Source organism: Dendrobium catenatum, unplaced genomic scaffold (genome assembly GCF_001605985.2).
Source record: "Dendrobium catenatum unplaced genomic scaffold, ASM160598v2 fragScaff_scaffold_253, whole genome shotgun sequence".
NCBI lineage: Eukaryota > Viridiplantae > Streptophyta > Magnoliopsida > Asparagales > Orchidaceae > Dendrobium > Dendrobium catenatum.
In genome coordinates, this window is record NW_021318715.1 from 22,113 (window position 1) to 37,247 (window position 15,135).

At 36.5% G+C, this 15,135-nt stretch overlaps 1 protein-coding gene across 1 annotated transcript in view; it reads left to right on the top strand.

The window, feature by feature from the left end:
• The first annotated feature begins 665 nt into the window (after window positions 1-665).
• Window positions 666-15,135, top strand: part of LOC110099736 (WD repeat-containing protein 26 homolog) — a 35,368-nt gene continuing 20,898 nt past the window's right edge. Inside the window, exons 1-2 of the mRNA XM_020826990.2 lie at window positions 666-827; window positions 4,682-4,783. Of these exons, the coding sequence (XP_020682649.1) occupies window positions 666-827; window positions 4,682-4,783 (264 nt within the window). The remainder of the gene's footprint in view (window positions 828-4,681; window positions 4,784-15,135) is intronic.

Genomic DNA, 15,135 nt, shown 5'->3' on the forward strand with positions numbered 1-15,135 from the left:
TTTCTTTGTGAGATCGTATGAGCATTTAAGAGAGAAATCCCTAGGAGAGGGAGATCAGATCACCCACCAACCTTGGAGACGGCCGGGTTCGTGGTTCTTTATTCTTGTCTTCTCATTAACCCCTTCTCCCAAACCTTGCCGCCGGTCATTTGACTCCCCCCCTTAATTCCTCCCACAATTAAGCCCCATAGCCGCCGACCCCTATTGGAGAGAATTGGGGATTTGTTTCCTAAAGCTCCCTTTTCTCTCTTGGAAAGATTTCCAAATCTCCCCACTCCTCCTGGGCCGATTTTCCAAAGCCCACAATTCTTAATTTATTTCCAAAACCAAATGATTGATTTAGGAAATAAACCCCCATCCCCATCCCTTATTATGCCACCAGCCCCCCCCCCCCTCTCTCTCTCTCTCATTAATTCCCCTCCCCAATTTAGGGGAGTTAATTCCTCTTAATTTTCTCCTCTCTTAATTTCAAAATCTGAAATAAATTTCAGATTTTGAATTTAAATATCCCCTTCAACCTAATCCTAACTCCACGTGTGGCTCCCCGGTTTTGGCTGAACCCTCTCCTCTCCTTAGCTCTTACTCTTGTGAGGATCCCTCTTCTCTCAAGACATCTAGGAGCTTTGAAGGCGCCGTCGGTACCACCACAAACACAAAGCCAATGCATGGTCGATCCAGATCTTGACTACGACCTCTCCTATGATGAGCAAGGGTTCGTGTGCATCTTGCATTCAACCTTCTTCGATATCAACCTGCGCATCGACCACACCGTAGAAGAATACGTGGAGCGCATCCTGGATATCTTGGTCGAGGCTATTGAAGAACAAGTTGGAACCGTCGAGTGGAGGATTACAACCGATCCTTAACGAAGGTTTTCTAATATCCTTTTCTCGTATTTCTTAACGTCTAATCCTTTCTTGTGATTTGATTGTAGTCATAAAGGACGCGTTTGCCCGATTCTGCCGAGCTTAGTAAACGTAGGGAATTGAGTGCACTTCATTGTTTTCTAAATCTTATTGTTAGATTAGGGATTTTCGTTGAAAGCTACTACTTTGCATGATATTATTTTCCTACGATATTTTGATAATTCAAATATCTTGATATGCAACTTAGCTTAAACGAAAGTGACCGCTCTTACGTTTTAATTCATCGTTTTATTTGCTAATAGTTATATTTGTTATTTCTCTAATCTATAAGTTGTGCAAGCTCTTAACAAAACCATTGCAAGCATTGTAGTCCTACATCAGATTTACCAATATCCATTGGCTCAAGCTTTTGGGTTATAAATGGGTTTAATCCCTGGTGTGTTTGGCCCAACTTCAATTCTCAGTGGTTCCACACCCTAATAAGTGGTATAATATTTGGGATTAGACGGTTCATGAAATTTGTGGCTCCCATGAAACTTGGCTCCTCCAGTACGATTGAACAAGGTTCAAGAGTGGGTGACTCTGATGATCTGATGTCAGATCTACATAATTGTGTAGGTTCTTAGTGCATGATACTTGATTGTATTTGAGTGGGAGTGATCAATGATATGAAGAGGCTGCACATGATGAGAAGATTGTTTAGGCATGCTATACTATTGGGTTTACTCCATTAAATATGTTGATGTAGAAGCAACAAGTGGTTGATTCTCGATCGTAGGTTTAAGTTTTTTGGCTTGAAAATGAGTTTGACCATTGGTCTGTCTGGTCCCCTTTGGCTCAACACTTCTTAAAAATAATATATAATAAACAATGGTGCAATCATACAACAACAATAACAATAACAAGAAGCCTTTATCCCACTATGTGGTGCAAATATGTGAATTTTAAATGCTTACTAATGGTACTTGCATAAGTTCATATTCTTTTTTAAACATGTTAATGTGCAAGTATATGGGTTAGTTGGCATGCACATAAATGTGGATTAAGGGGGGCCTGAGAGGGCACATACCCTCCAAATTTTAACATAACTTTATATAGGTCGTATTTTTTACTTTTATAATTATAATTTTCACAAAAATATTTCATATGTGTGCCCCTTCAAAATTTTAGGGTTTAGAGTTACATATATCTCTTGGAAAATAATGATTTTTTAAAATGATCAATTTGTGCCTCCACTAAGAAAAATATCTGGCTTTGCCATTGCTTGCACATTTGTACTCCAATCCTTATAAAATTCATGGATATCTTGTATTCATATGTTGTGCTATATCACATATTGCTTTCATGTTTTATGCCAAACATTCCAAGAAAATTGCCAGACCTTTTTTGTCTTATGTTCCTACTAATTCAATATGAGATTTACCATTATTGATGAGCTCCACACCCTGTTCACCCCTGCATGCAGTTATTTCCAAATGCACTCCTAACTTTTCAGGCAGATTGACCTGATATGCATTTGTCAAGGAAGCCACCATTTCTTTGTTAATTATTGTTATTGATTTTGCTGCTTGATTTTTTTTTCTCTGCATATAAGTAAAAGCAATTGAGAGTAATATAGATAGCTTGTGTTGGAAGTAGATTTGTCCTTCAAAAATTATTAAAATTGTAGGCAGGCCTGCCAGGATTGTGAGTGAGAATTGAGTTCGAATTGAACACAAATGAAGGGAGGATGTTGCTTGACTCAGGGTAGGGGTGGGATGGACCAAAATAGAGGATGCCTAACCCCCTATTTATAGGCTTAACTCAGCTATATAAGAAATTACTATCATTTGAGTAATCTAATGTCCTTATAGCTAGGCATGTAGATTGTTTGAATGTGATGCTTGTTGGAAGGCGGGTTACTTTATGAATAAGTATCTTTTAGTTGGATACTGTGGATAAAAAATGATCACTGAGTCTTAGTTGACCACATACTATTGTTAATTATTGCAAGTTGTGTACTTTCAATAGAATATTGCTTAGTTGACACTAACATCCTAGTATGTTTATTTGGTATTGGTGTTTTAGTATTGTTAATTGGGCATTGCTGGCTTATTTTTTTAGATGGTTACCATTTGTCGGGTTCTTGGTTAGTGACTTGTAGTTTACAACTTTTTTATGAGTCTGCTCATTGATAATTTGTTTCAATGAACCATTGATTTAGTTGGGCCAATGCAGATGATTATGCTCAAATTAGTAGCAACTTGGCCCATCTCACTAAATTGGACTTGGTCAACATGAATGTGTGACTGTGTTACTAAATATGACAAGTTCAATGACAGCACCATCATTTGCTACGATCCAACTCTCAAGTCATAGAAAACACAGGGAAAATAATAATAATATTGCATTATGTAGGATAACTAGATAATTTTAAGCATGTCTATAGCTCCTAGTAGATGGAGGGGAAGGCTTTAGACGATATACAATGCCTATAACTGCTGGCTTTAGGGAGAGAAGGGGGATGGGTCAAAGTTTAAGAGTTTCACATCTTTGCTTTCTTTTTGCCCTAATTCTTTCTTAGAGACTTGTTTATAATTTATAAGAAAACATGTAGTCTCACTAATAACCTAATATCAACCTAATACCCATTAAATACTCATTACATTATTTATTTTCTAGTAGTTTCACATCTTTGCTTTCTTCTTCCCTAACTTTTCCTAAAAGGCTTGTTTAGAGCATATAGGAAAATATAAAGGCCTACTAATAACCTAATAGCAATCTAATATCCACTAATTATCGATTACATTATTTGTTCTCTAACATGATCACTTAAGCATGATTTAAGCATAAAACTATGGTGGGATACAATGAAAATTTTGATGTATGAAAATAGCCAAGTTACACAGACTTTGAACTTAATGGCCATTAGAATATTGGGAATTAGGGAAACTAAAGAAGTGAGAGAAAAAATGGATGAAAAGATTGATGCAAAAGGAAAACAAAGATGAACAAGATTGAATTTTTCCACTTCTTTTGTATCTCATATCTTTCTTCATAAAGAAATTTGCAAGGCATGAATCAAGTGGTTTATAGAGCAGGATTGTGAGCGAATGGGCATATAAAGTGCCAATGGTTTTTTGACACAAGCAATGGATATGATATTTAGTTTATATTTCTTTAAATTACCTTGAATGCGTATTTTTTGGTAAAACATAAGACGTATAAAACAATCCTAGTAAAATTATGGAAGTAATGATATGTTAAATAGAAGTTTAGTTGTCGAGTTTAGGTAATAAGGGCTTTGCTCTTTTTGTGTAGAAACATTTTGTTTCATTTTGTATTGTTGGTGTTCCTCCTCTACGTGATCGAAAATACTTTTAGATAATCCTATGCTATCATAACCTGGAGGATGACTTGGAGTAATAGTTAGGTTGTCTCAGTTGTGACTTTGAATTCAGAGAATTGAGTCATAGAAATAATATTTTTGTGCATGAGTATGGACGTGTGCATTGGTGGCATCATAATGCAATGGTTACACTTCTTAAGTTGTTAAATCCAGATGAACATACAATCATGATGTAGAATGAGAGGCAAAAAAAAAAAATGTTCCTTTAACTTGTTTTTCTGTTGTTTTGATGCCCTGTTTTTCCAATTATTGCTAGGGGGATCTAAACTTCTTAGACTTTAATTTGCTAGAAGTTAAAGTAAACACCGCCAATATTTTTAATACTTTCTTATAAATCTTTCTTAAAGCTCATTTATGTATGTTCTTTTATTTTTTGTTATAATTCTTCATAGTTTATCACTTTATTTAATTTGTATTGTTGAAGCAGGTATTGCAAGGGCATGATAATGAAGTATGGTGCCTACAATTCTCTCATGAGGGAAAATATTTAGCATCTTCATCCAATGATAGATCCGTGATCATATGGGAGGTAACTTCTTGTTTAGATGTTTTTGATCAGATACTCATTGCAATCATTATTTTTATTGAGTGGTTTGCCTCTTTATTTGTTTGGGATTTTTTTATCTAAAATTAAACTAATTATTTTTTTCATAACAAATGGTTTTCTTTTAAGTTGGATTGTTTATTGGCTATAGTAACATGGACAACTGCCTACAACAATAATTAAGTTGCATCCATTGTTAGCCTGGAGTCGCAAGTTAGAATCATGGAAACCAATTGTGTACAGCTCATTGGTAACGCTGCTACACCTCCAATTACTTATGTTGGAATAAGCCTCTTATATTGCGAATAAGTTTTAACTGAAGTACGAATAATTGGGTTTAATTTTTTTTAATATTTTTTTTTTTGCATAGTGCAATGTCCGATGTATTTTACTAATGAAATTTATTTGCATTGTTGATTGTGATTTTGTTATTTATTCAATTTATCTTTATATTCATTCAAAATAATTAATAGTGTGTTGGTTAGCTGACTCCATTATAATTTGGAGGTTCTAAGTCTTAATTATGGAAACGTTCTCTCTGCAATTAAGATATAAGATGTTAATATCAACACTTTATCGGACCTTGCATTGGCAAGAAGCCCATGCACTAAGAACACCCTTTTTAAATTTAAAGATAAGGCTATCAAAGTATTTTAAGTTTTCTCATGTCATTGCTCTTGGAGGTTTCTTAAAAAAATACAATACAATTTTGTGATATAGTAGCTGTTTTGCATGTTGAGACTTGGCATCGGATGCTAATAGATTGTAGTAGATAGTTGGACATAGTGGAATAATAGAAAGGATACTGGATGGTGTGTTAGGAAAAACCTACTTGCTTATGAGGAAGCACCTATTAGGAACAAATACAATGAACCAAGGTTTAAAATTGCGTAAAAAAGCCTTGATGCGTTTTTCATCCGTGAGGCGAAGCTTAAGCCTTGAGGCGATGTGAGACGTAAGCCTCACGGACGAAAAATTGCGTAAATGAGAATTTAAGTATTCTAGCAGGTAAATAACAGTAAGAGTCTATGATATAATAAAAACATCTAAATGAGAAGTGAACTTAGTGGAAAACAATAAAATAGATGCAATATATGTATCTCATAGCATAATTCAAAGTACAAAACTACAAATTGAAGTCTATCAAAAGTCAAAACTCCCAAAGTACAAATAAGATAAAACATCTAAAATCCAATCATGTCCCATCACTAAATGGGTCTTCAAGTGAGGCATCTTCATCTTCAATTGTATCTATGAATGTTAAATCTTCATCATCTTCAATGTTACCAACTTTTCTCTTCCCTGTTCAATAAGAATGATTAGTGTGTTGTTAATTGTATATATTTTAAATATAATAGCACATAATAAATTGTGAGATACCTTTGTTTGCTTGTTGTGCTACAGTACTAATGGATGTGTGTGGTGTGGTACTAGTAGATGTGCCCGCTTGATCTGCTTCGCCCCTCAAGACATCCACACTTAGATCTTCTAGCTGCAAGTCTGATAATGACAAATCTGTCTCATCATCTATGAACCACTCATTATCAGACACCACATAATCACACACCAAAGGGTCCTCATCATCTTCAACCCTTTGTTCCTCAACCTTTTATCTCTCAATCTCTTGTTGTGCATAATATACACAAGAGAGTTCATTTTGAGTGTTGAAAGTTGATTTCTTCTTTTCGTTTGCACTTGACTATATGTGCTCCAGTTTCGCTCATACCGAGAGGAAGAACAAGTGAGGTTCAAAACTCTAACTTCAAAACTCTATGACTCAAGGGTGGAATCACCAAATTGCATCCACCATTCAACTATTTTCAATAAGACCCATTTAGCGAGCGTTTGACATATTAAAGTATTATGCATGTACGGATACTTTGCAAAAATAAGCTTACATGGAGAGCGTTTGACAATAGTAGATCTTGGTGCTTGCAGATCAAAAAATCACTCTCTATTCTGAAATAGAACAAGTTCTAAATCTGCAAACTCCCTGGTGGACTGGTCCGGTATCAGCTGCTCCATGCAATGGTACAAGCCCAGCTTCACCTTTGGATATGATTATTTCCTCTCTGAATGCTGAAATTGAGGATTGAGATAATATGTCGTTGCATATAGATGATGGTGTAACTGGACCTCTCATCGAGCATCGATGATATCCCAAATCTCTCTATAACTGGCCTCCTCTCCTCCCAAGTTATGTGCAATCAATTCCTTTGCCTTATTCATTGCATTATATATAAAACCAATGACTGGTTTCTTCTCACCATCCACTAATTGTAGCACTTATACTAAGGGTCTTGTGCTCAATATGGCATAGGCCACACTTGCCCAACATTGCCAGCGTGAGAGGCGGCAAGAAGGCCGGTTGAGGGAAGCTAGGGCATTTGGATTGCGTGCGGACTGTGGCTCATTCGTTCAGTTCGGGTAGGCAGAAAGAAGAAAGGGAAGAATTTAGTTTTTTTATTAACAACTTAAGTGTGTAGGACCCAACTCCATGAGGCGCATGCCTCACCCTTTATTGTGCAATTGCGCCTCAGGAGTCATGAGGCGTAAGCCCCACCAAGTCCCAAAATTGCTTAAGCAATGAGGCTCTTTTGGGTAGAATTGCGTAGAGGCGCGCCTCTTATTGCGCAATTTTAAACTATGTAATAAACACAAAGTAATAACAAAAAGATTAATACGGTTTGGCCAAAAGAGTAGTCAACTTCCAAAGGACATGAGAGAATGTAATCTACTATCAAGAAGCTACACTGTTGTATGTTCAAATAAGGCATACAAATAATCTCCTTCAAGCCCAAGTACACTCAAATTTTCTAATTTAAATTTATAAAAAAGGTCATTTCTGATATTTTCTAGCCAAGTCTTTTTAGGTCTACTTCTGCCTTTCTTAACATAGGCCAAATCCAATACATTTACTCTTAACCTGGTCATCGAAAGGCTGACGTTTTCTGTGTTCGAACAATCTAAGAGAAATCTCTCTAATCTTATCTACCACTATAGCCACTCCAATCGTTTCACATATATACTCATTCCGCATTCTATCTTTAAGACTAAATCCATTCATCCACCTGAATATCCTCATCTCTGCAACACTTAATTTTATTCTTCTCTTTTAATGGCCAACATCCACGCCATCAAACATTGCAGGTCTCACCAATAACTTATAGAATATTTTCTTAAGTTTGAGGTGTACTTTTCTATCACACAAGCACCAACTTTTAGTAGTAAAGCATCACAAAATTACCACCAAAAAATTTGTTGAAAATTTTTCTAGCTTCTCAAAGAAGGGAGTAGATGATGGTGTAAGAGGAGGAGGAAGAAGTCAACATTAACACTTCCATTCATCTTATCCTCATTATAACAAACAAGAGCTATACTTTGAAACCTACAAAAGTGCCTCAACGACGGAGCTAGAGATGAAGCTGAAGGCTTCCTTGCTTTAGGAGTGCGAATCAGCTTTAAGCTTTGAGGGAAAAAAATGTAGACATGAGGTTGAGGAAAAGTTCAAGGATCTTGAGCTATTTTATCCTCTCCAAGTTCACATTTACCCTCTCGCTGCAAGGCTTTTGAAGATGAATGGCGTCACATAGGGGTGTCAAAATGGGTTTTCGGATTAGATTCGTGTCCAACCTAAAAATGACCTGCCCTCAACTGAACTCAACCCGATTAGACAAACATGTTTGAAATTCAAACTCGGACCTGATGCACCCTAACTCGGGTTGACCCGATCACCCGGTTGAGCGCTATTGCACAGGTAATCGCGACTGCACGAGGTGGGTGAGAAAAGCAAGGACGTTGCACGAGCGGGCAAGCGGAGACGAGCGCAACTGCGGACGGACAAACCGTAAGGACGAACGTGCGAAGACGAGCACACCTATGATGAACGGGTCAGTTCCAGGTTGATTTCGAGTTTTCGGGTTGACCCGAACCCGCGAGTCAGAATTTGAAACCCAAACTTGACCCATTTTTCAAATGGGTTGACCTGAACCCAAAATTTTAGGGTCAGATTTTCGAGTCGTGTCAAATATTGACACCCCTAGCGTCACATTGTTGCGATGATCGACTAAGCTTTGGACTAGGAGGGATCTCCTTGTTGAGGTCACCATCAAAGAAGGCATATTACTAGTGGTGATCAGTTCTCTTCTTGTTCTCACTTGCTTGTTATGCTTGGAGCCGTAATTCACATGCTTAAAAGGGAAGTGAGATATTTTGGGGAGAAATAAGGTTGGATTAGTTCAATTTAAGAAAGTTAAACTCTGAGTTATTACATTCTCTCCATCTTAAAAGGATTTCGTCCATGAAATTCAAATCAATTTGAATTAATGATAGACAATAGAACTTACACACATACCTAAACGTCAAAGCTTATTTTTCATTTTAACATTGGCATAAAGAGTCAAACATAAGTTCAAGTATTATAGAAGCCATTTGAATGAAAGAATCCATTGGCCCAACTAATTAAGAAGCTTAATCGAAATGAGGTGTAGGTCCAATGCAGATCAATTTTACATACAATCAACACATCAAATGTACATTTCAAACACATGATAGAGACCCATCATGCCTATCAAATATGAAGTGAGGCATACACAACATGAAGTCCCGCTTAATCCAGCCATTCATTTACAAACCACCGGATAAAGAAATGGGATGTTCCCGTCCCTCACATATTTAAACAACCAACTGTATGTGAGTATTACAAAAATAACAATCTTATTCTTGAAACAATCAAACAAACACTAAGACTATAAGACTATAAGATGAAAACACATTGTAACCTAGCCAACAAATTTCACGCTATAGAGCAGTCAATAACACCATGCATAGCAATTTCAAAAAGTAAAGCCTCTCAACATAACTCATTCAAATTATAGATACCAAAAGTATGATAAACATGGTTTCTTAGTTTTGCATAAAATTTTGCTAACCCATAAAATTTCACCTGATAATTATTATTGTACCCAAGTTGTCAAAATATGAAATTTAGTATATGCACCTTAATATGAGAAGTAAGATCTTTTTCTCCTACTCACCCTTGCACAACGAAAGCATTACAATAAAAATGAAATATGAGGTTACACCTTGCTCGCTACAACCACATGAGTAAAGCAAGTTTATTAAGCAGACTCCACTTCAAAGAATAGTCAACACAATCATCACAGACTAGTGGTTAGCATTCACACCTATGTATTGTGGTATTAAAATATTTGTGTCCGACTCTTCCGAAAGAGTTTATTTGGATCAAATTTTTAGAAGTCAGATTGGATTGCTGATAAAATGCTACTTAGAGATTTCACCCTCATTTAGGATTTGGTTCTAGTTTTTTCACTGGCATGAGCCCTCATAGTTAATTACTCCTTGGATGGCGAGAGGGAACGTTCAATTAAGGCTACTCAATAAATGCAAAATTCTTAGCTTATAGTTATAGCGATCTTTAATTTTAGAGTTGAGAAACATGCCACTTTTTTTTGCTTAAAGCGAGTTGTCGAAAAATGATGATGAATTCTATCAAGATACCATAGTTTCATTGTCTTAGATTGTCATGCACCTAGCCTACTTAATCAATGGAGATAGTCAACCCAACATGAGTGAAAGATCTTTGTTGATAGCCATGTTTTGTGTCGTCTAAGAGAATATTATATAACTTGGGCTGAATGTTTTCTAAGGGGATAATATTAAGTTGACCTTAGCAAATAAAGAATTTTGTGTCTTATCTAATGGCATTATATGATTCACTACTCAAGGAATTTGGGGTCATTGGAGAACTTGCGGGCTTTGGGCATGACTATAATTTAATACTATTATTTTGCAATCGAATCAATTGGCATAAGGCTATGGTACTTAGTGGTACCATTTGGTGACAAAATCACTCAGTTTGAGGATATATGTCACGTTCTCGCGGATGATCTTTTGAGAGTGATAGTAGTGATATACTTAATGTATCATTGACCTTTTGCGAGCTCTTGTGAGCTGATTTTAATCATAATTTTTTCACCCCCTACAAACTATTGTAGAGATGGGGTTGTTGCTTTATGCTTTAAGGCTAGATTTTGCTTGATTAAATACATATTTTATGTATGCATATATAAATTTATTTGTAATTTTATATTTTATTTGGATTTAAGCCCAAATGATTTGCTATTAGAGTTTGGATGTATTTTGATAATAGAGTCCCAATTGGTTGAGGCTCACCTTCAACATGGCCATCATTAAGGGTATTTTTTTATTGCATTTAACTTTTGGAATCCTATCTACTCCTTTTCTTTGCTGGTAGAGGATTGGGTTTGAATGTTGTAATATCATTTAAGTTTATTTGGACATTAATGACCTTGTCCACTTTACCCCCATATAGAGAGGATCAGGTTATGGGTGAATTTACTTATTGGTTTGAAGTTGAGAATTTGCATTTTTTTGAAAGTGAGTGTTTTTTTTTGTTGGAATCCATGGACTTATTTAAATTAAAAAAAAAAACAACTCATAGTTTTATGCTTTGTGACATAGAGAATCAGACTTGAAACATGAGACTTACAACCTATCGATAAGGTAGCCAGTTCGACGACGTCGTGCAATTTGTTGGTAGATTTAAGTTTGAAAGAAATTTTTGTAAAATTTCAAAATGGTCTCTTTTTTAATAGCTGCATAGTTTTTGGAGTGAGAAAAAATCGAGTTATTTTTTTTTTAGCTTGTGTAACATTCTCTAACATTAATTTTATTTCACATGCTTATTGGAGCATATACAAATATTTTGACTTTGAGCAATTTGATGTATCTCTTAGAGAACGCATGCAGTTCGCAGCTCATTTTTTAGTGCATTTGCATGATGCACTTGATGCATTTTGATGTGTTTGAATGATATGCTTGCATAATTTTCTGCCCATTTGCATTTGCATTTGTACACTTTAGTTTCATTTGCACATTATACTCGCAAGCTATACTTGCACGCCACACTTTAGTTTCATTTGCACATTATACTCGCAAGCTATACTTGCACGTCTTTTAAAGCACCTACATGATTTTTGAGGTATAATATTTGAGTTGAAGATAGCCTCACGTAAAATTTTTAATAGCATTCGTCTGCATGTTTTTCGATACACTTAAATGATGCACTTACATGCATTTAGGCGTATTTACACGATATAGTTGCATGACTTTTAATGTGTTTGCATTAATTTTCATGCACTTGTACAACTTTCAATGCACTCACACACCTTTCAAAGTGTCTGTATGATTTTTCAAGTATCATGTTTGAGTTGAAGTTGCCTCATGTAAAATTTTGGCAGCAAAAAAATTGAATTCTCGTATTTAACTATTTGCTCTAATATTTTGTTGTTGGAATGTGTGCATAAATTCCATGTTGAGCTTTTACCAGGCTGCATTTTGAATGCTTGTAAATTTACTTTATGGACCCGATTGCGAATAATTGTTAGTGTTTATTACATGTTTTTTACTTGAATTTAATACATAGTTTTTCTTAAGTAGATCCCATAGGGAGTGGTGTTCTTGCCTTTCAATAGAGGCTCTCAATTATCCGTCATTGTATTTATTTATTTATTTAGTGCATATGTAGTTTATGATTTAATAATATCTGAGAAGTCAGCGAGCTCATATTCACGCGGGCTACCAATTTCCCCGTAAATCTTGTGTATGTCTTATCTGTGTTAAATTATATTCTTATAAGTTGACAACATTGCATTTTGAATGTTTATTTTGTCTCATTTTGTCATATCATTTTCATTTTTGGTAACATTAAGTGGCCTAGAGGTTCATTTCTTTGTCACTTTATGTCTTTTGCAAGCTGGTCAACTAAAAATTCGACACTCTTAGCATCTCCTCCTCATAGGAAGCATTTATGGGGAGTGCTAGGCCTTCCCACTATGCTTAAAAAACATGCATTATTGGTGTCTTAAGACACCGCGACCAGGGGACTTCATACTATCATGCTTAAAAAGACATGTATAAGCCTTCAATACATGCATGTAAGCATACATCGATATATTTGTCGCGTTGAAATAGTGTGCACAATACCTAATTATAAACTTTCCTATTTGAACAACACACATGGTACTTATATTGCTGCGCGACGTGCTTGCTTCTTGCATTTTTATCTCTCGCAAGTGGCGCCATTGATGAAGTTGATAGCGAAGGAACTTTTGTGGTGAGTTTGACGAGAGCAACCATTAATGAAGTTGATAGCGAAGGAACTTTTGTGGTGAGTTTGACTAGAGCAAATACACAAGTCTTTTTTTCTTTAATATTTTCTTTTTTTTCTCTCCTTTTTTTGTTTTGGGGGGAGGAGGGGGAGGAAAACACTTCTCTAAGTTTATTTATTTGTTTTTATTTTTAGAGAGTGGAAGGTTTAGAGGGAGAAATGAAGAGAGATTTAGGTGTAGAAATAATAAGACTATGAAAGAGATAGAGGGAGAGAATAAGAGAGACAAAGTGGAAGTGAGGAAGAGAGATTGAGAGGTGGAAAAGAGATACAAAGAGGCTGTTGTCTGGAGTTGTGAAGGTTTGTAAGGGTTTAGCAAGGAAGAAAAGGGAGAGCGTACACTATTGAGACGGAGGTTCACCAGGTTGGTTGAGGAAGATGGAGACAAAGAAGGAAGAGTGTGTTGCAGGCTTTAGGTTGGTCGTTGGGTTGCAGGTATGAGGTCATTGGGCTTGGTAGCGTGTGTGAAGGAGAAGGTAAGTTTGACAGATTATGCGAGTTACTAGTGTAGGTGGCGGGCTGCTAGAAGCTCGAGGTCACATGTGAGAGAGAATGGCCAGCAAAGGGAAAGAGATGCGAGTGGGGGTTTCTAGCAAGGCTTGCATTACAAAGGAGCTTGGCGAGAGGGACCTAGCATGCAAGAGAGGAGAGCTTTGGGCCAAGGAGCTCGTATAGCCATGCTGAGGCAAATAGGTGAGCGATCAGGTAAATAAGGCTTAAGAGGAGAAAGGTACACCTGACTACCTCTTTTTGTTTTTACATGCCGCTATTACCATTGATGCCTTCTTTCGCTAGTTGTTGAAGTGATTCCCTTCTTCTTTTGTTATTGCTGGTTCGGGTATGAGAGGCGGATAGAGGGATGTTGGGTAAAAGAGACTAGAAATTGAGGGATTGCTCACGTGAGGAGGGGGAGAGAGATGAGGAGAGTAGGCGAAAAGGGGCGATGAGAAAAATGTGCAAGGTGTGATGGGTTTGTTTCTCAGGAAAGAAAGTTGAAGGTGAGAGGGATGTTTGTGCTATAGTTTGGTGTTGGGAGGAATTGGGGAGAAGAGTAAATCGTGGATATGACGGATGCTTGACAGGGAGGTTGAAATGGTTTTTTTTTTTTTCATAAAATTAATAAATAAGGTGCACGCTTAGATCAAAGAAAAGAGAAGAAAAGTTTCGGTATTTATTTTGCGCTTTATAGATTTGTTAAAAGAAAATTATCATATTTTGTTTTTGGCAATAATATTCGTCTCTCTTTGATGCATTCTTTGAGTAAGGGTCATCACTTTAGTTTTTTCCTTGGCCTTTCTAACAATTGAGAAGATCTCCTTGATCAAGGCTACTTGAATTTATTAAGTTAGATAGCCTTGAAACTTGTTAGCTCTTCTTACCATACCCGTAGAATGAGGATCCATTATCATCATCATTCTTATGGCTAGTTGAGTAAGAGAAGCTGATAGCAATGTGGGCTTCGAAAATTCAGCCCCGGCCTCCCTTGCTGTTTTTTTTCGGGGGAGTTTTAACGGATTAAGTTCTGAGGTAAATTTTGGGAAGACAGATGAATTTGTAGATAAGACACTACCCAGAGATTTGACACTCATTTTGTGAGGACTTTATGATCTGAGTTCTGGTTTCTGTAGGCACAAGCCCCTGTAGTAATTAATTACCCCTCCCGATAACGAGAGAGAAGTTTCGATTAAGGCTAGTCGTCAATCAGATATGTTATATTCGTATTTATGTAGTATCAGACATATAGTAGTAGTATGGGTTTGGGTATTAGAGAATTTGGAGAATTGATATTTAAAAATAGAAGTTTCACCATCTTTCACTTAAAGATGATGGTGGGGAATGGATGATGGACCCGATCAAGATCTAATGGTTCCGTCGTCTCAGGCCATCATTGTCACGACCCGACCCGAGACGGATCCCACCCGCTCCGGGCCGCGACCAGCTTAACGAACATACAGACCAGGATCTGGCTTTGGAATTTGCTTCGGAATTGATTCTTCCAAATATTTCAACTCAAAAACAGACAAACACAGAGCTACCATGAAACATCAAATGCAGCGGAACAAATCATCTATATTTTTCTTTTCCTCAAAACAATCATCTACAAATACAGTACATGGCTGACAGA